Raw genomic sequence first — 18,712 nt, 5'->3', positions numbered from 1 at the left:
TGTGTATTGAAACTTGACAGAGCAGAAATGGGTAATGGAATCTGAGAATGTGGAGGCTGGGAAGGAGTTAGGTTCCTAATACAGAGAAAGGGAGAAGGGCTCCAGCTAGCTGTCTGCTCTGTTAGCTTACTAGGGTGCTACTTTATTGCAGATTGTAGCCAGATTTCGTGGCACCAGAAGTGCTCTGTGTCATCAAAGTGCAAATATCTTTGCAGAGTGGCCAATTGTGAGCGCCATTAGAGATGAATGCAATTCTGCACTCAAGTTTTCTTCCACTGTCAAAGCATTCTCCTCCAGTTTTCTGTCTTGCGTCTCCTCTGACTGGTTGCAGCCAGGACTGCAGAGGATTAATGAGGGACCTGAGTCCTTGTAGACATAGGAGACAAAAATAAATCAGGTGAAGCTGATGAGACTGAATGGAGCATGCATAAAGGACCTCTTCTGCATAAAGGGCTGGCACAAGTCATTGCATCTTAGTGTCCTATGATCATTTTGATTTATTTTATGATAAAATTTGCACAAGAAGCTTGCTAGTTCTTTAATTACTGGTGCTGTAGTGCTGTGGCTCGCTGCTTTCAGTTTTGTTGATGCAGCTGTGTATGGGATTATACTTAAATTGCATCTGTTATATGACCTGAATTAAAGATGTTAAAAAGTTTATTTCATTCTATTTCACAGATATGTTCTAAGGGGCAGCCCTACAGATAGTTGTGTCAGTACCTGAGGGAGAAATTAATGAGGGGGAGGTGAAGGGGAGAACCTCCTAAACTGGTTTTGCCACTAGAGAAAAATGTGTGTCAGACTTCCATAGGCTTGCAGAGGTGGGGCGAGGTAGAATCTGTTAACAGCTTCTCTCAGTTACATCATCTTGTCTCATTGGCTTTAAGCTGCCTGCTTGTAGCTTTGCTGTGGGAGCAAACTTTATTGCACTGTGACCATCAATACATACCAAGCTTCTTTCATTAGGAATCTGATTGAGTGTATCAGAAATTCACTGAAATGAAACTGTTGCTACTGTACATCTCTCAGCACTAGAGTGTTTGATATCTGGAGAGCTGAAGTGTTGGAGATACAGCTCACAAATATACTGTATACATAGGATTTTGTTTAAAATGAACCAATTAGTTAATTTCAGAGTCTTGACCAAAAAAAAAAAAAAGTGTAATGATCCAAGTCTGCAGGCAACTTGCAGAATGATTAAGATATTTTCAGTCACTTTTATATCTAAGTTTCTCCAAAGACTTAATGCTGACATTCAATAAATTGCTGATCGTTTTAGTGAGTGTGAGAGAGATGAGTGAAGCAAAAGACAGAAGGCTGTAATCCTATAGATTCTTCTTTCTATGTGCAGCTCTCTTTGCCAGTGCACTGAGAAGAAACAATACAAGTTTTTTTTCTATTTTACCCTCCATTAATGCCTCTTTGCTGCTAATATAAATTTTTTTACACATGGAGAAAGACAGTCTTACAAATTTACAGGTTAAGATAGTCCTCAAGATATACTTTACCCATATGAATTTCAGGAATGGAATTTCTAGTTCCTCAAATAAGTTTGCACAATCTGTTTCTGAGGCACTTCTAGCATCATAGCTTCCTTTATCTGTTGTGTTGTCAGTTAGCTGGTAATGGAGAATACCACTGTTCAGGGAACAGACAAAAGAACAGGGTTTCCATTCTGTTTGAAGAATATGGTGTTAAGTTTGTGTCTGATGATCTTGTTTTGCTTAAGATTATTAGGTTTGTATGCTTTGAGTTGTCCCTAATCTGGAAATACATAAAGGTTGTAATATAGTGATTCCTAGGTATAGGATCCTGTATAGTGGTGTTCCTGTGCTTGTAATTTGGAGCATTTTAAGTGGAATTTGTGTCAAATCTGGTAATTTCTGTCATCTCTAATTTGTAATTGGTTCACATGCTCTAGGACACTTATATATAAACAGGATATTAGGAACTTGAAAGGAGTCAGTGATGGAAGAAAAACTGTTCTGTTGTGATCCTGGTGTATGTTGAAAGAATATTACATCATAGATGACTTTGACCCAGGACTGGAAGGGACGCTAAGCAAGGTTGCAGATGATACAAAACTGGTAGGGGCTGTTGAATCCCTTGAAGGCAGGGAGGCCCTATGGAAAGACCTTCATAAATCAGAGGGCTGGGCAATCACCAACAGTATGAAGTTTAAGAAGGGCAGATGCCAGACTGGATGGGGCAGCTGTGGATGTACAGACAGGCTGGGGAATGAGAGGCTGGAGAGCAGCCCTTTGGGGTCCTGAGGGTGCTGATCACTGGCAAGTTGCACATGAGCCAGCTGAGGCAGCAGTGCTCTGGCAGCCAGGAGGGCCAACCCTGTCCTGGGGGGTATCAGGCACAGCATGGCCAGCCAGGCAAGGGAGGGAATTGTCCTGCTCTGCTCTGAGCTGGGATGGCCTCACCTTGAGTGCTGGGGGTGATTCTGGGTGCCACAATATAAAAAGGACATTAAACTGTTAAGAGTGTCCAAAGGAGGGCCATGAGGATGGTGAAGGACATTGAGGGGAAGCCATGTGAGGAGCAGCTGACGTCTCTTGGGTTATTCACCTTGGAGGAGACTGAGGGAAGACATCATTGGAGTCTACGACTTCCTCATGTGGGGAAGAGGAGGGTCAGGCACTGATTCCTTATCTGTGGTGACCAGTGACAGGGCCCAAGAGAATGGTCTGAGGTTCTGTCAGGGGAGGTTTAGGTTAGATATTAGATAAATGTTCTTCCCCCAGAGGGTGGTTGCACACTTAATAGGCTCCCTAGGGAAGTGGTCACAGCACCAAGAGTGCTGACAGAGGTCCAGAAGCATTTGGACAATACTCTTCGGCACTCTTGGGATGGGGCTGTGCAGGAGGATTAAGAGCTGGGCTTTGATGAACCTTGTGAGTCCCTTGCAGTTCAGCTTATTCTGTCATTCTGTGATCAAACTGCTTATTTCCAAGTGTGGTTTTGCTACAGTTGTCAACTTCTGACCTCCTCTTTCTGAGACAGAAAGTGAGGTTGGTTTTCATGTCTCAGGATAAGTGGGAGTCAGCAGAGACTTTGTAGACAACCATAGTTATGTGTACTTGTGCTGATCATATCTAGAGCACTTCTTTAGTGATTGACCATCTTGGTCAATACAGAGAGACCAGGAGAAGGAAATACAGTAAGGACTGTGTCCAAGCTTTTGGGCATTTAAGTCTACCCTGTGCTATAGTTTTTGGAGGCTTGTCTCCAGAATTCCAGGGTGTGGAATCGAGGAAGAAAATCTAGGAGGTAGAACTGTGAGTAGCTTTAATGTGTGTCATAATTTCAAGATCTGGTGGAGAAAGCTTTATTTTTCAGAAACTAACATTAATATTTGAGTAAGGGTTAAGGGGAAACACACCCATTCACTTTTAAAGAATGGTTACTTCCTTAATATCAGATAAGTTTTAATGTGTGTGGTTTCTTTTTCAATGCTTCTGTGATCATTCCATTTTTTTATTTTATTTTTGCTTTTTTTCCTAGAGATGTGAATTATGCCCTCATAAGGATGGTGCTTTAAAGAGAACAGATAATGGGGGTAAGTTTTATTCTTGCTTTTTGTGAATTCTCTTATTTTGTATGAGGGAAATAAATCTGTGGAAAAAAAAAATTATAGGGATCCTAAACATAAATGAAAACACTGACTACTTTCTAAAGAGAACTATTTTACAGTAACCCTTATTTGTCCACTTTAGGTTCAATTTACTTTGAGGACATCTATCATTATTCTTAGTTTCATTTTTAGAAAAAAAGTTACAATAGAAAAACTGCAGTTTAACATAAGATTTAATGGGTGAAATGGATGAATTTTGGGTATTTAGTTGGAGCCTGAGCCTGAGCATTTATAGAAAGCTGTTGAAATTGTACCATTCATGGAGGAAAGTGGAATTTTTATGTCTGTAGCCCAGACTGAATGCATCAGTGCATTTTCAAAGGTTGACTCTTTCATGCCTGATTTACTAATAGGTTCTGTAACAAAGAAGTTAGAGCTGGAAAGTTGCGGTAGTGATTACCTCTCCCTTGCATCTTTTTAATTTCACTGTTCAGGTTATCATCAGTTCTGCTCCTGCTGAGTAGAACTGCTAGAGAAGGTCTCCACTGAATATCCTGTCTTCATTATGTTATACTAATAGCTGGGTGATATGAGTGCAGAAATTTCATTTAACTTTTCACTCTTGGAATGCCGCCTTCTCTTTCTAGTAGGTATTTCTAAATTCCCATCCATCATCTATCTGTAAATAGCATGGTCATTTTGATACTGAGCCCTTTCTCTTGTGAGAGGAGAAAGTATGATCTGTATTCTGGAATTCACTTGGACAGTCTATGTAAATTGTATTCCTCAGATTTTATGCTGTGTACATAATAGTCTAGCTAATTTATATCTTAGCTTTAGTGTTGATGCAGCTGTGCTATTTCTGTTGCTGTTGGGTTGCAGGAACACAGGGCCTGCTCCTGTTTTTTGTGCTGACCTACCTTTTCCCTTGTGTACCTTTGACTGCTCTGTTCATATATATATATCTATATCTATGCTCTAGGTTTACCATTTTAGTTTAGTGACTCAAACACATCACTGAACTTAGTGCCTAGTACTTAAGTCTTACTCATCTTCTTTATTATTCCTCTCATATTGATACATGCAATGTTGAATTAATTTCTTTAGAAATGGCAGCTGCACACTTTCTTTTTAGGAAATTGTAATAAGAAAGCCTCAAATGTCTTGAAATATACAGTAAAATATGAGAAGTATGTAGTAGCTGAAGTGTTTCCTGGTTTTATACTGAAAGTAGTATTTGGGAATGCTTTGCTATTGTCTGTGGTGGTCTTGAAACTTTGCATGAAGTCTTTAGAACTTTAATAGTGTGCATCAAAGATGTGAGCATCCTGTTAGTTAGCTATCTTATGGCTCTATTGTAATTATAAATTATTGTCTGAAAGTGAATTACTCTGTAAGATTGGAATGCTTTAAGTTTAAATAGCAAAGGTATAACACTGTACTATAATTTTAATACCCAAGTGTTTTCATCAGTGAAAGCTTTATACTGAAAATTTCATAGCTGAGAGGCTTAAGAATTTATATTTTCTTCTGAAAATACCCAGCCTCTGTAACAGATCTTGTCTATGGTGTTGAAAACTGCAAATTCTACTTTGTGGACCAAATGTCCTTTAAATAATAGTTTTACAGAAGGATGTGCACCATCAGTCACAAATACTTTTGGTCAAATACTTTGACTGGTGTTGCATTTCAGAAATCTGCATTCTTACCTGAAGCTTTCCTTTCAAAGAGTTGCCTAACAAGAGATTATGCCAGAAGTGTTTTAGACTTAAAGAAATACTGTTGAAGATCAGATAATGGGCTTGTCAGTTGAAAAAGGCATTTTCAGTAGGTTAATACTTTATTTTTTTTAATTCTGTTACACTTTTTGTTGCCAAGCAAATTATAAAAAGATGTAGGTATTTGAGAAGAAACTTGGAAACAAACATTTCTGGTGAAACCTTGTAAGGATCTAGCTTTATAAACTTGTAATTATGCTGTCTTTCTCAAAGTATAGAAATAATTAAATGGTCTTAGCTTTTCAGAACAAGAGAAGAAATTGCTGATTTTAAGTCAGTGGTATAAGGTTTTTCTTCTTTCTGCCTTCTGGCAACAAATAACTTCATTTTGTAGCCAGAAAAAAACTCTGCTTTTTGTTTTGGATATACAGATAGTTGAGCCCGTACGTGCTCCTCTAGTGTTTTTTAACAGTCTTCTGGATATTTGCTTTATAATAAGGTGAAGGACTGTGTTTTGGGTGTTGAAGGTACCGTAATTTCTTTTATGTTCAGAATATTAATGGGGTACTGAGCTTTTACGGCAGCATTCCATGATTTTCTTAACCTGCAGTAAGATGCTGTTACTGCAGTGAGGGTCCTTGCTATACATTGTTTCCTCCTTTGTGATGGTACTAGCTTTTAAAACTTTCCCTTTTTTCTGCCGCTGCATTCCTTTTCAGCTACATGAAAGCTTCTCTGACCTAGCTGCCCATGCTAATGGTGATAGAGGGAATGGCCAGGAGTGTTCTTTTAGCATCAGCCTGTACATTAGCTGTCTTAAGTTAGTTGCACAGCTGTAACTGAAGGCAGCCTAATCTTAGAGCTCTTTTGTAAAGGTGTTATCTTGCCATTAAGAACTCTGGGGCACTGTATGTATTACAGTAGTTTGGGAATCAAACTTGTGTTGTTTGTATTATTAACTGACTATAAATATAATTAATTGACTACATATTATGGTAGCATATAGTGTGGTTGTGTTGGTGTTGGTATTTTGTTTTTTGTCCGTCCCTCCCACCCCCCCACATGGTGTGAGGTTCCTTAGTATGCATTCTTCCTCCTGCTCCCCCTCCTTTTACTGGCCTTTTGCTGCTTATCTGACCTTTTACTGGAGCTCACAATTTCTTTAGATTTGCTTTTCAGGTTTTATATTTTTGTTTGGAGTCTGACTCTACTTTAGTTGTGCTTATCAGGTTCATGTGCATACTCAGGTGTCAGAATTACAATTTTCAGTTATTTCCTAAATATGGCATTATTGCAGCAGTACTGTTATGGATTTTACAGAGATCTTAGAAGTGATAGCCTGTGATAGGAAGAGGAGAGGAACATATCATGGAGGCCAATCAACATTTGTCCTGCTCTCTTTGTCATTGTGAACTAGGTTCTTGAGAAGGGTCTTGTGTGCCTTTTCAGAATAGTTTCCCAGCCTACTAGCATTTATGCTTTGGGACTTCTTGCTCCAGACATGGTATTTTTGTGTTTAAGGGAAGACAAGTCCATCACACTATTGAAATGTTCCCTCTGTATTAGTGTCAATAACGTGTGGCAAGGCATTTTGCAGTTGATCAGTGTCCGTGGCTTTCTTTTGAACCTGTTACCTCATGGTTTAATTTGTTGCCACTTGGAATTTGCAAACTGGGGTAGCAAAGGCAAATTATTCTGCCCTCACATTTCTGGTACCTTTTCCCATAACCTTTTTGGGTACACTGGAGAGTACACAGATGCCTGCCTGTTCTTGGCTTGGTGATGGCAGCTACTGGTGCTGTAATCAGAACCTGAAGCGAGCCCAGAGAATTCTGTCTAGATTTGTGTGGACTATGTCCTAGTCTGTTTCAGTGTCCCTCCTGTGCTTTCCATTGTCAGAGACCTGAACAGACCTTGAGCAGGAGCAGCTAAGGTCTGTTTGCATGTGCTTGTTCAGTCTCTGCGCAGTGTGAAAATGGCCATTCTGCTCCTGCACGGCTCTTGGAAACAATACTCTTGGATTTAGCTGAGTGGAGTCTGGACTAGTATCTGTGGTGTGGTTTATCTGTCAGCGGGTTTATCTGTCCTAGGATTGTTAGGAGTTGGCTGTATTTAGCTACGTATTTGATTGAATTAATTTTTAAGAGTAATAGGACATTGCACAGTTATGAGCAGGGTATTTGTAAGAAATTTTAGGAATTAGCTTTGAATAAGTTTTAATGTTTTGTCTGCCTAATATCTATGACTGTCTTAGGGCTATGGTTAAGTTTTGTGAACAAAAAATAATCCTTCCTGCATGTGGATTTTGTTTTTACATAAACACTAGGACTTTTTCAGTGTTCAGAGACTGGAATTATAGAAATTCCATTAGGCTATTACCTGTTTTAAAAAAAAAATTATTTATTCTTATTGACACTAGAAGTAGAAAAGTAAGATTGAATCATAAAAAGAACTTTTCTCTCTGAATATATTTGTTGACAGACTTTGTAGGTAAATTTGGTATTTATGTTCATTTAGGGGAACCATTGTGGTTTTAAACATGACTGAATGTAAAAGTTTTTTGAAATGAGGAAACCTGATACGTATATGAGTTGCTTATTGATTTGCTGTCTTACGTTTAAGAAGGCTGTTGAAGGATTAATTTTCCTTTAGCTTGGTGGATTGTTAAGTGGAATAGTAGTTGGATAAAATATAAACACATTTTTTCAAAAACAGAAAAGTAACAAGTGAATTTGTTTGAAGATACTTGAGAACTCTTGGTATTTGACAGTTCTGGGCCTTTCAGTTCAGTAATTTTTCCCTATTGCAGTAATTTCCTTTGGATTTTTGACACTCAGTAAGGAGGAAATAAAACCATGACCATTTGGACTGATTATAGGTTTTTGAATCCCAGTTCTTTTATCTTCTCATAATACTGAGTATACAGTCTGCTTTTTAAGCAAATTGTTCACTTGTACCTAATATAGTGCATCTCACAGTTATCTTGCAGTAATCTTTTTCTACAATTTTCTGTAAGCTTAAAAGGTTTGATTTTGCTATACAAGTTGTTACTTTGAAATCTGATTCCAGTGGATGATGATCAGGAATGCTGTGTAACAGCATTCTTTGTGTGACTTTTTACCAAGACTTCTTTCATGCAGCTGCTTGGGGAAAGGCCAGCTAACAATGTGGTGGTTTTATGTCATGGTCCAGACCCTCTTCCCACCCCCTGGGTTAGTGGCAGGATCTCCCAAGTCTATAAAAACATTATATGCTAGGCTTTTCCATTGCTGTTGTTATTATTAGAGTCTCACTGTCTGGTTTACTGTTCTGATGAGTTTTCTTGGTATTAATGTCTAAGAATGTGAATGGTATAATGTTATATGTACACACTGAGACGTATGCTTTTTGCAAGTGCTTACCTACAAATGTTCTGGCCTTTTTGAGCAGATATACAGCAGTGTGTGTAATTTTTTTTTTCCCCTGGGAAAGAGAAAAAAGATAATGAATTTTAAATACTGTAGTAATAGAAATCCATGTATTACCCTATAAAGTATTATACGTTTATGATTTACATTACTGATATTCACAGTGTATATGCAGAAATGTTATTTTAGAGTTTTAGGTGCTTATTTATACATTACTTCCTTCTGTTGTATGAAAGGATTTCTTGAGAGAGGTGGAAGAAACTCAATAATTCCATAGCATGCCAGATAAAATTATTAAAGCTATTAGCTTACTCAGTCGACCAATGGAATTTCATCGATAGCTGTTTCAAAAACAAACTATTTGTTGTACTGCAGAGTGATGACTCAAAATAAATAAATTCTTTATTTGAGGATTTAAGGATTTTCTTAATGGAGTATTTAGTGACATTCAGTAGTAGGACATTGTAGGATGAAGCCTTTTTCTTCATAGACAAATAGTATTTATATTACCTTTTTAACAAATTTCCTATTCTATATCACTGACGTGGTCGACTATCAACAACACACCAGTGGAAGTTCTAGTGGTTAGGGTGGCATCTTCTTTTCACCTCTCTTCAAAGAGTGGATCAAACAATATAATATGAATAATGCTGTATTAGCTATAGAAAATTCTAAATCTTTATTTAATAAAGTAAGGAAAAGACAGTAACTTCAGCTGATGGATTTCTTATCTGCAAGTTTTCTTGTTTTTACAGGAAAGAAGATCAGGGGTAAAAGTTTATGGAATGTGTTAATGAAGAGACGCTTAACTAAAGGTTTAAAATAGTACTTAATCTTTCCCTTTAGCAAAGAGTAACAGTAGTGATCTTAAGTACATGTTTGAAAAGTGAATCCAGCAGAGTTGGATAGAGCTCAGCCTTTGGGTCAGTCAGCAGATCTGATAGTTGTGGAAATGGAGGGTGCAATTTCACGTAATCTGGGACAGCTGTTGACCTCTGCTGAAAGGAGGGGACTGTGGTTTTCCCCTGACTGGGTGTTTCTGCACTGATGGTTTTCTGTATGGTACTGTATGTATGTGACCTCAGTGTGGATTGCTTCAGACCATTGACTGATGTTGCTTAAAGGTAAACTATTAAGTTTCCTGCAAATTAAGTAATGAGATGGGAAAAAAAAAATTATTTGCCCTACTACAAAGCAAACTCATGCTGCAAGGAGAGGGCAAGAATGTACAGTTGAAAGGAAGGAGTAAGGCAAGATTCTGCTTTTCAGTGACAGCCTACAGCTGAAATGGATTGAGGTGTATCCTTAATCGACAATTTGAAGCAACCCTCATAAGAAACTAACATTTCAACAAGGAAAGGTTTTTCCATGCTAGAATAATAAATACGTTCTTTTGGTTTGGGAGTGAGCTATAGTTAGAAATAAAGTAAGACTTCTTTAATGAAATATAATGGACTCTTTAGGAACTTAGAATGCATAAACAAATTTTGCTCTGACATTAATGCATGGTTAGGGGATGGTGATAATATCCCAGAACTCTTGTGCTACCAGGCTGGTTCTGTGGCTGGAGTTCAGTGTAGCTTCATGATGCTGGTCTCTGCAGGGCATTCATGCTTTGCTGCACAGCTTCTGCACTGACTGTGGGTTGTAGTGGGGTCCCTGCTCTTAATTCATGAGCAAGACATGGGCTGCTCTTGTTATGGATGGTAGGATGGATTATATGGTTGTTTGTTGTGAAGTCAAAGACTATAAAAACAAGGCTTGAAAGTTTGCGCTGGAAGGCAGTTTAAAAATACTATGAGTTTATTTACAGGGAAGGCACTTGTGAATAAAATTTTTGGCAATTCAGCAGTAGTTGTAATGGCAAAAATTTAGTTAGATGGGTAATATACTGTGTATTATTTATCTTCTTGGCTTTTCTTTATTAATTTACTTTGGTAGAGGTTACTTCTAATTATGAAGCTCTTTGTTGGCAACAGTCTTGTGTTTGCTGGTGTTGGAATTGGTAGGAATTACTTTTTCTGTTACATTAGGATAGCAGATCAACTGTTTATTTTCAGCTAGGAGTCTGAAGTCTGAGCTTTGTTGCTCTGAACATTAGTGAACAATGTATGTTACAATTATACCTGTTAAATACGTACTGCTAGGTTTGCATTGAGTTAAATATCAGTGAGGCATCAGAAGTAAAAATCTCAGTGAGAGATTGGTAGCATTTGAATAGATTCTGTGGTAGTAATTAAACATTTTAGGAACTAGAATGAAACGTAAAAATTGGCAAAACTCAGTAGTGTGATTTTCCAAGAGATAAATCAAAATAAAAATTCATTTAAGTGAAATGCTACAAGTCTCATGTGGTGTATTTAAACTTTGAAGACTTTTCAGCATGAATTTCCAGTTTTTGATATTGGAAGAAATTGTTTTCATTATTGTTATCAAAGCAGATTTCAGAGTTGCTTTATATGTGGTTTTACGTGTTGTTTTAAAGTTGGTAGAATTTGTTTTCTAAGGTCTTTCCAAAGGAGAATGTCTTATATTTGTGTAGTTTTCTCAGAAACACACTGGATTTTTTTTTTTAAAAGGTAAGCAGCATTTCCCAAAGTCACTGAATGTGAAAGTGCAGTTGAAGTAAATATTTTTAACTTTGTGTATCACCAATAAGTAAAAACTAAAAATGATGTTTTACAATTTATGGATGGAGGCACTGATTATTGTAGAATATTGGGTTTTTGTGCAGCAAAAGAGGCAGTGAATCTGTCAGCCCATTGTAGTCTGAGGAGTTTTCTTCAGCAGTTTCAGAGAAAACAATTGTAGTAAGAGTGCACAGAAACAAGCAAACTTGATGGCTAATTTGAATCCTTATGCTATGTTTTTTAGGCAAGTTTCTTTCTCGTATAAAAACAAAAACAAAGTAACCAAGGCAAGCAATATCATCTGATAATGATAATATTATTGAGAAGGTGCATATGTCAAAAGACCACCGTTTCAAAGATTGAAAAATAAATAAAATTTAAAAATTTGAGTATAAGGGAAAATTTTAAGAACATTTTGCAAGCTGCCAGTACCTCTATTCACAAAAACATCTGTCCTACCCTCTCTTCCAGTTAAAGTTGTCATGAAAGTGAGATGAAACTGAAAGTGAATTGGATATAAGGAATTCAGTGGGGATAGTTAAGAATTTGTTAGCAATTACTGGAAGTTTAATAAGTAAAATTTAAAAAGCAAGTAATACATCTGTGGCCATTGTCTGGATTCAAACCAAACACAACTAAAGTGAATGGAAGCTTATAATTGATTTAAAGAGTAAATTATATGGTTTATAGAGATGGGTTTAATGAACTCATTTGGAGCAAAAGTTATCTTAAAAATGGCATGAGTTCCTGGCTAAATTTGGAGAAAAAAAGAGAAAAAATAGGAATATCTTGCTGTTATTTCTGTGCAGTGTTTGGGTGAAGAGGAGAGCTGATAAAATAATTTCAGTTACAAAAGAAACTAGGGAGAATGTTTTAAATGTTTTTGGTTGTGTCGAACAGCGCTGTTGGAGGTTTTTATTTTATAATCTAAACCATGGGTGTACAACAGTATTTTTCACACTCAAACATTGGTAAAGCTTAAAAGGTCTGGATTTAGTGATTTTTTTAGTTGCCCTAGGATAATGTAGTAGGTGAGTTGAATAGGAAGTATATAGTTCATAGTGCAAACTTTATGGCTTAGATGGAGTAAATGGAAAAGGATGTATTTTAAGGTAGTCTTAAACACCACACATCCTTCTAAATGCTTGCTTCTCATATGGGCTTCTATGTCCAGTTTGGATGGGTGTCTTTAGAATATTTCATTATCCCTGCATACAAAGAAGGCAGTTATCATTCAATAGGAAACAGCAGACAAAAGCATTCAACTTTGATTGTGGCAATAGGTCCTTTATTCTGCTAGGACTCTGAGCTCTGTGTTCAGCCTGAGTAGTTGTCTAAAAGAGAAGTAAATGTCATCAGTGGATCGAGAAGGTGTTTTTGCACTGTGTTCTATAGTCAGGAACACTCTCAGTTGCACACAACATTACAGCTAAAACTGTTTATAGGTTAGTAGCTCATTCTCTTAAGGAGATCTATCACACGATGGCTGTAGGTGTCCTTACTTTTATGCTTATGCTTTTTAGAAATGGTGGTTAGTCTCTTGATGTTTCAGAAGATGGTTCTTGTTTGCTTTATTTCTGTTTTCCTCATATTGTCTGCTTCTTATATGGCCAAATGGAATCTTCTTGACCTCCCTTAACTATGGAAGTTTCCTGGAGGAGTCTACAGACCTTGTAGAGTTCTTAGAAGGTGGAGATTGCACAGCACCTTTAAGCAACTGGTTCTTAACATCGTTTGTTATGGAAAAGCATCTTCCTTACTCTTCCTAGAGGAAACTCTCCTTGACACTTCCAGGTCAACTGGGTGTTGCTCTCTGACAATTCTGTATTTCTTCACCAGTTAAACTTTTGACAAAAGAGTATTTAAGAATTTATGTAGAAGATATCTTGAATCCAAGTGGAATCTCTTCCTGAAGTTAGGCTTTTTTGGTGTAGGCATTTGAGGCTGGTAACATAAGGGTGCTGCAGCCACCCCTCTGGTTAAATTATTGTTGGACATTATTGTGATTTATTATATTATTGTGATTTTCCAACAAGACCAGATTATCTGGGATCTGAAGGTGCCAGATAGAAATAAGTGGAAAGTGTCCCTTGTCCTCAATTCCATGGGTGTTTATTAGCCCATGTTCAAAAAGTGGTTTAGTGCTGTGGTGCTTCATTTGTTTCATTATATAGATACATTGGTTTTGGTCTCATGAAAGTTAAAAACCTGCTACTGGCCACAGTTGTGTTGGATATGTACTTTCTATTTGTAAATAGGAATATATTGTAGTGTTTTGATTTATTTTTTTGTAGTAGATTAGTAAAAATTATTTACATACCTAAATTTCAGTTCACTTAGTAAGTGATTTTTTTTTCCCCCTAATGTCTCTGGTATGTTTTGTATATTTATATTATAATTTTCTATTATATGTAAGTGTAACTGGAGTACAGGCTTAATTACATCTGAAGCAAAAGCTTTTGCCATCTGATTATGTGTAGGCAACTGAAGAAGGTTTATTTTCTTCAAAATTTCAGTGTCACTTTTTTATTGGTTTAATGGCTTTATTAGATGAATGGTGTTTCTATTTGAGTTAATTTTTTGAGAGACGATTTAAAGATAAATATTCACCATTAACACCATGTTAACATTTATTTGTCTTTAGTAAGATGATTCTAGCTTAAGGCAGTTTGCAATTCTTAGAAAAGCCCTTATAAGCACTCTTTCCCTGACGATATTTCAAGTAGACAAGCGAACAAAAAATGTTCACTTTTATTGGTTTTTATAGTTTTCTTTTTCTCAGTCTGTCTGTTAATGATAATTTTAAAATGGTCTGTTGGAACAGGTTTTAAAAGCAGCTCAAGTTGGCAGTTTATACTTTTTTTTCCCTACACTTTTATTAGTCTCATGCCTTTTCTGTACAGAATAATTCTACAGACTATTTGTGAATAAAATCATGGAGCAGTACAGATACTGTATTTAGTTGCAGTTGAAATACCAGAATGATATGGGTGGTACTGACTGTGGATGTTGACTGTATCTGTTGGGTGTGTGTGTGCAATTTTTGTTTTCCATAGAAATAGTAACTACCAATTTAGTAAATGGAGAGGGGGCACCAGATCCATTGGCAGAAAATGGAAAAGATTTAAGAATAGTATCTGAAATTGCATATGTGTGTTTTATGCTAAATACCATTCCAGAGTCTCAACAATACTGCTGTGAGCAAGCATAGCTTTGTGTTTAGCTCAGTTTAAGAGTCAGAGTACAGCTTGGTAAAGAAATCAGGAACTTTTAGATTTTGTAGAGTGATTGAAAAGAGAAAATCCAAGATGAAAGCTCAGAAAGGTCTGCAGTGAGACAGTATATGGTGGGTTTTGTGTTTAATTTTTTAATGTTTATTTTTGGGATTATTATTATTATTACTATTATGTTGTTGTTGTTGTTGTTTTTATTATAGCATGCATTTGCACAATGATAATTTACTTTGCTTGCCTAATCTAATAATCTTCTAGATGATCTAATTATGTAAATCTGTCATTTTATGTCCTTAATATTTGCATACAAGTAATCCTGGGTAGGAGGAAAGCAGAATTATTTTTGAAGTATACTGAGGGTCTTGTGACAAGAGACTTCAGTTTTCCTCTTGGGGTAGAATAGAATTCACAGCATGTGATTAGATGCACCAAATTCACTTTTAGATGAGATGATAATACTTTTAATAATTCTGCTGTTAATGTGAGCAGTGTGTTGCGTTAGCTATGTAGCGGCTTCTGCTAAATTTGCAGTTATGGCACAGAGTCCTCCACTGGAACAAACCAACAGCTCTCAGGATCTCTGTGTTGAAAACAGGCTTCAAATTAATAGGTTTGTTTCTGACTTGGTGTTTTCCCCCAACTCCATCTGACCAAATGTCAGACAATTGACAATGTTGGCTTTCTCAGAATGTTGTTAAAGCACAGTATGGTAAGTAACTAACCATTTATTGATGACCCCCAAGTTAATGAATTAGAATAGGACTCGATATAGGTATTTGTATTCCTGTGATAAAATGAGTTGGCCACAACTTTATAAATGGAAAAATAAGAGATTTCATAGAGGAGATGTGATGGTGTGCATATGTGTCACAATTTCTTTCTACAGAAAGAAACAGGAGTCTATTCAAATCAGAATGACATTTTTAAAATAAAAATTATACACAAAAGTCTTCCATGATTCTATGCTTTTAAGAATACCAGTTTGCTCAGATGCTGCTTCCTTTTTGCAGGATTTTATGTAGCTTTCATGCAATGACTGTGTTAATCCAAGAAATAAAAAAAAAATGTTTCTATCTTTGTGTGTCACAGTATAAATCATTAGTATTTGAATATCATGGAGTATTACTCGTATAAATTCTCCCTGACTGCATTAAAAAATGTATTACTGATTGTCTAAACTTTGGATAACAAAAATGAAATGTAAACATGACTTAAGTGTAATTTATGTCCTTAATATTCTAAACAGTTAAAATAGTCTGTGGAAAAAAAAGTGTTGTAAAAGGTTCTTTTTACTATAATTGTACTACATTGAAATGTTCTTTAAGCTTCTAGAAAACATTAAATACAATTATAACTTTTTGTAGGTTGGGCTCATGTGGTTTGTGCTCTGTACATTCCCGAGGTGCAGTTTGCAAATGTTTCTACAATGGAGCCTATCGTGTTGCAGTCTGTTCCTCATGATCGTTATAATAAGGTATAATTATATGTCTTTTTATATCTAATGCATTTGTTTTAAAACTTGTGAGCTTTAGTAATATAAAACTATACTTTTTAGAATGCGCTTTATATAAAATTCCTAAATGTGTGCAGCAATGCTCTAAGTTTCCTGCAATGTCTTTATTGTAAATTGAAGAATTAGGAAATCTGTATTATTAAATTAGGCTGTAAGGTTATCTGCCATTCTTATTAGCCTTTTACAGATTAGGGACTGTTTTGTTAATTAAAAATATCATGATCTTTGAAAAACAGTTTATTTTGAAAGGGATCTCAGATATTCTTCATAGGTTAATATACTATTGGAGATTATCTGAGATGTTATTATTAATTACCACAAAGTCCTAGTGTTTTAAGTGTTGATATTGACATAAACATGTTCATAAACATTTCTTTTAGGACAGAAAGGTATGCAAATATATTATGGCAAATGCTTGTAGACTTTTGCCTTTGTAAACAACATTCACCTTAGTGGGATTATTTGCTTATAGGAGAACTCCTAAATAATCGTCAGTGAGATGGAATGTTTTATAAAGTGTAGTGAGACTTAAAAAAAAAACCTAACAAAAAAAGGCAGAGCAATAAACCAGTAGCTTGTTAGTGTTCTTTATTGATAGTTAGATTTTTCTTATTTCACTTGTGTTGCTTTCTCCTCACTTAACTACATTGGTCTTTGTATGTTCCCTTCTGCAGATGCAAGCTGTCTGAATTTCTGATTAGTTGTGTTACGTATTTTTCTTGTGTTGTTCTTTTAACCTATAGTTTATTTATTTATTTATTTATTTAATTTTTACTTTATGGTAGTTTGTGGACACTACAGTAAACTAGGAATAGACTGTGTTATAAAAAAGAGAAAGAAGAGAAAGGTATATGTCACCTCCTGTGTTCTTCCTAAAGGGAGAACAGTCCCTGTTCATGTTGCCTCGGTGACTTCTCACACCCACCACATCCCAAATCCAAGTTTCCAGCTTAGATTTATGGGCTGCCCCTCCATTTTTCTAGCCTTTTTCCTTTTTTCTTTCTTTGGTCTTTTCCTTTTCTGTTTCATTTTCTCCAGTTGCTGTCAATAAGTTTTGTCCATCTCATTTACCAGTGTAGCTGAAAAATCAGGAGTCTATGTCCAGGTTTTCCTCAAGCTTTCTCATTATTACCTGAGCATCTCTATTGGCGTCTCGCTATTTGCTTCCCTTTGCATTGGCAAGAACATGCAACAGTGAGATTCAGTACAGAACTAATAAAACATTTCTGCTTGGACACAAAGCAGTAAAGATTTGCTGTAACAGATGAGTTTATTTCCTCTCTCTCCTCAACTCTGAGGAAACAGAACATCTGTTTTCTTTTTCCTTGAGTAGTAGTCAGTCATATTTTTTTTTTTTTTTAATTGGCAGTGGTTCTCCCTTAATGTACTTGAAAAATTTAATGGAACCCTTTAGATTTTGTTTTATCTTGCACCATTTCCATTGATGGTAATTGGATATTGGATGAGTAAATCCTTGTAACTTCAAAAAGTGTACTCTGTATCTTTTATTATTACTTGTTGACAAAATCCATTGTTTGTCTCTGTCTTTTGTCTTTAATTCCTTTTCATCGTAACTGAAGTTTCTTCTTTCTCAAACAGTTTTTGTTCTAAATATATGACATACAGTTGTGTTTTGCTGCTAAAATTCCAGTTTCCATGTTTGTTGCTCTGTATTTACTATGATTTTTTTCTCACTAAATAGTTACTAGTTACTATTGAAAGTCCCTGATGTTGTCTAGCTCTTAATTCTCTGTGCTCTGGCCAGGTGTTCTGATTGAGGCGTATTTTCCATGTTACCAGGCAGCCTAAAACTACATTCATCAGGCCACTACAGTTTATCGTGAGGTACATTTCTGACTGGTGTCAGAAATGGCAAAGTTTGGGATCACACCCCTAGCTTGATTATTATTATTATTGTTTTTGTTCTCTCTTTTTACAGAACTCAGAGTTCACTGTCATTATTTGGGCTTTGTGGGTCAGGGAGATAGCGGCTGTGGATTTCAGGGGAATCCAAGAAATGGCTATACTGCAGTTGCTGCAGCAAACCTTCTCAAACCATTCTAACTGCCATGCCAGCTGCAGTCTAGTTCTAACAGTACTGGATTTAAGAAGTGTTGGCTGACAGGGAACTCTCAGCTCTTGCTAAGTCTGTAGCTGGTGGTGAATTTAGTACTGCTGTGGTTAAACTGCCATGGGTTCCCAAGCAGGCTATTATTGAGCAATACCCCCCAAAACCAATAAAACTAGTACTTCCCTTTTCATGTAGCCTGCAATAGTTTCACCTTCTACTCCTGTTGCTATTCAAGATAAATTGTGTTTATTTAAATTATATTTTTTTTAGGTCAGAAATTTTGTAAAGCATTTCACTCTGACTTTTATTAATTTGTGTAAAAATGGGAAAGAAAAATGTTTTTTAGAGAAGTAGATATGACAAACAATTCTTGAAAATGTTTGTTGCACACTGAGAACAACTGTAAACATGTAATTAGGAAAAAATTACTGGAATTGTTTATTTTTTTAGAGAGGCTAATAATTTCATTCTGTTTGTCAGCTCAGGTTGGAATAGGAGATTTAAAATAAGATACTATTTCCTGTGAAGTTCTAAATAATTCTCTATGTGTGGCTGGA

The 18,712-nt window shown here is 36.2% G+C and overlaps 1 protein-coding gene across 6 annotated transcripts in view; it reads left to right on the top strand.

The window, feature by feature from the left end:
- The window catches only part of MLLT10 (MLLT10 histone lysine methyltransferase DOT1L cofactor), a 126,049-nt gene that overhangs the window by 18,410 nt on the left and 88,927 nt on the right, over positions 1-18,712 (top strand). For all 6 annotated transcript variants that reach the window (XM_058830339.1, XM_058830337.1, XM_058830336.1 and 3 more), the window contains 2 exons: positions 3,514-3,568; positions 15,936-16,045. In XM_058830339.1, the coding sequence (XP_058686322.1) occupies positions 3,514-3,568; positions 15,936-16,045 (165 nt within the window). The remainder of the gene's footprint in view (positions 1-3,513; positions 3,569-15,935; positions 16,046-18,712) is intronic.

The sequence above is a fragment of the Poecile atricapillus genome, chromosome 2 (assembly GCF_030490865.1).
Source record: "Poecile atricapillus isolate bPoeAtr1 chromosome 2, bPoeAtr1.hap1, whole genome shotgun sequence".
NCBI lineage: Eukaryota > Metazoa > Chordata > Aves > Passeriformes > Paridae > Poecile > Poecile atricapillus.
Note: the sequence above shows the minus strand (reverse complement) of the source record. Positions and strands in the feature narration are given on the sequence as shown.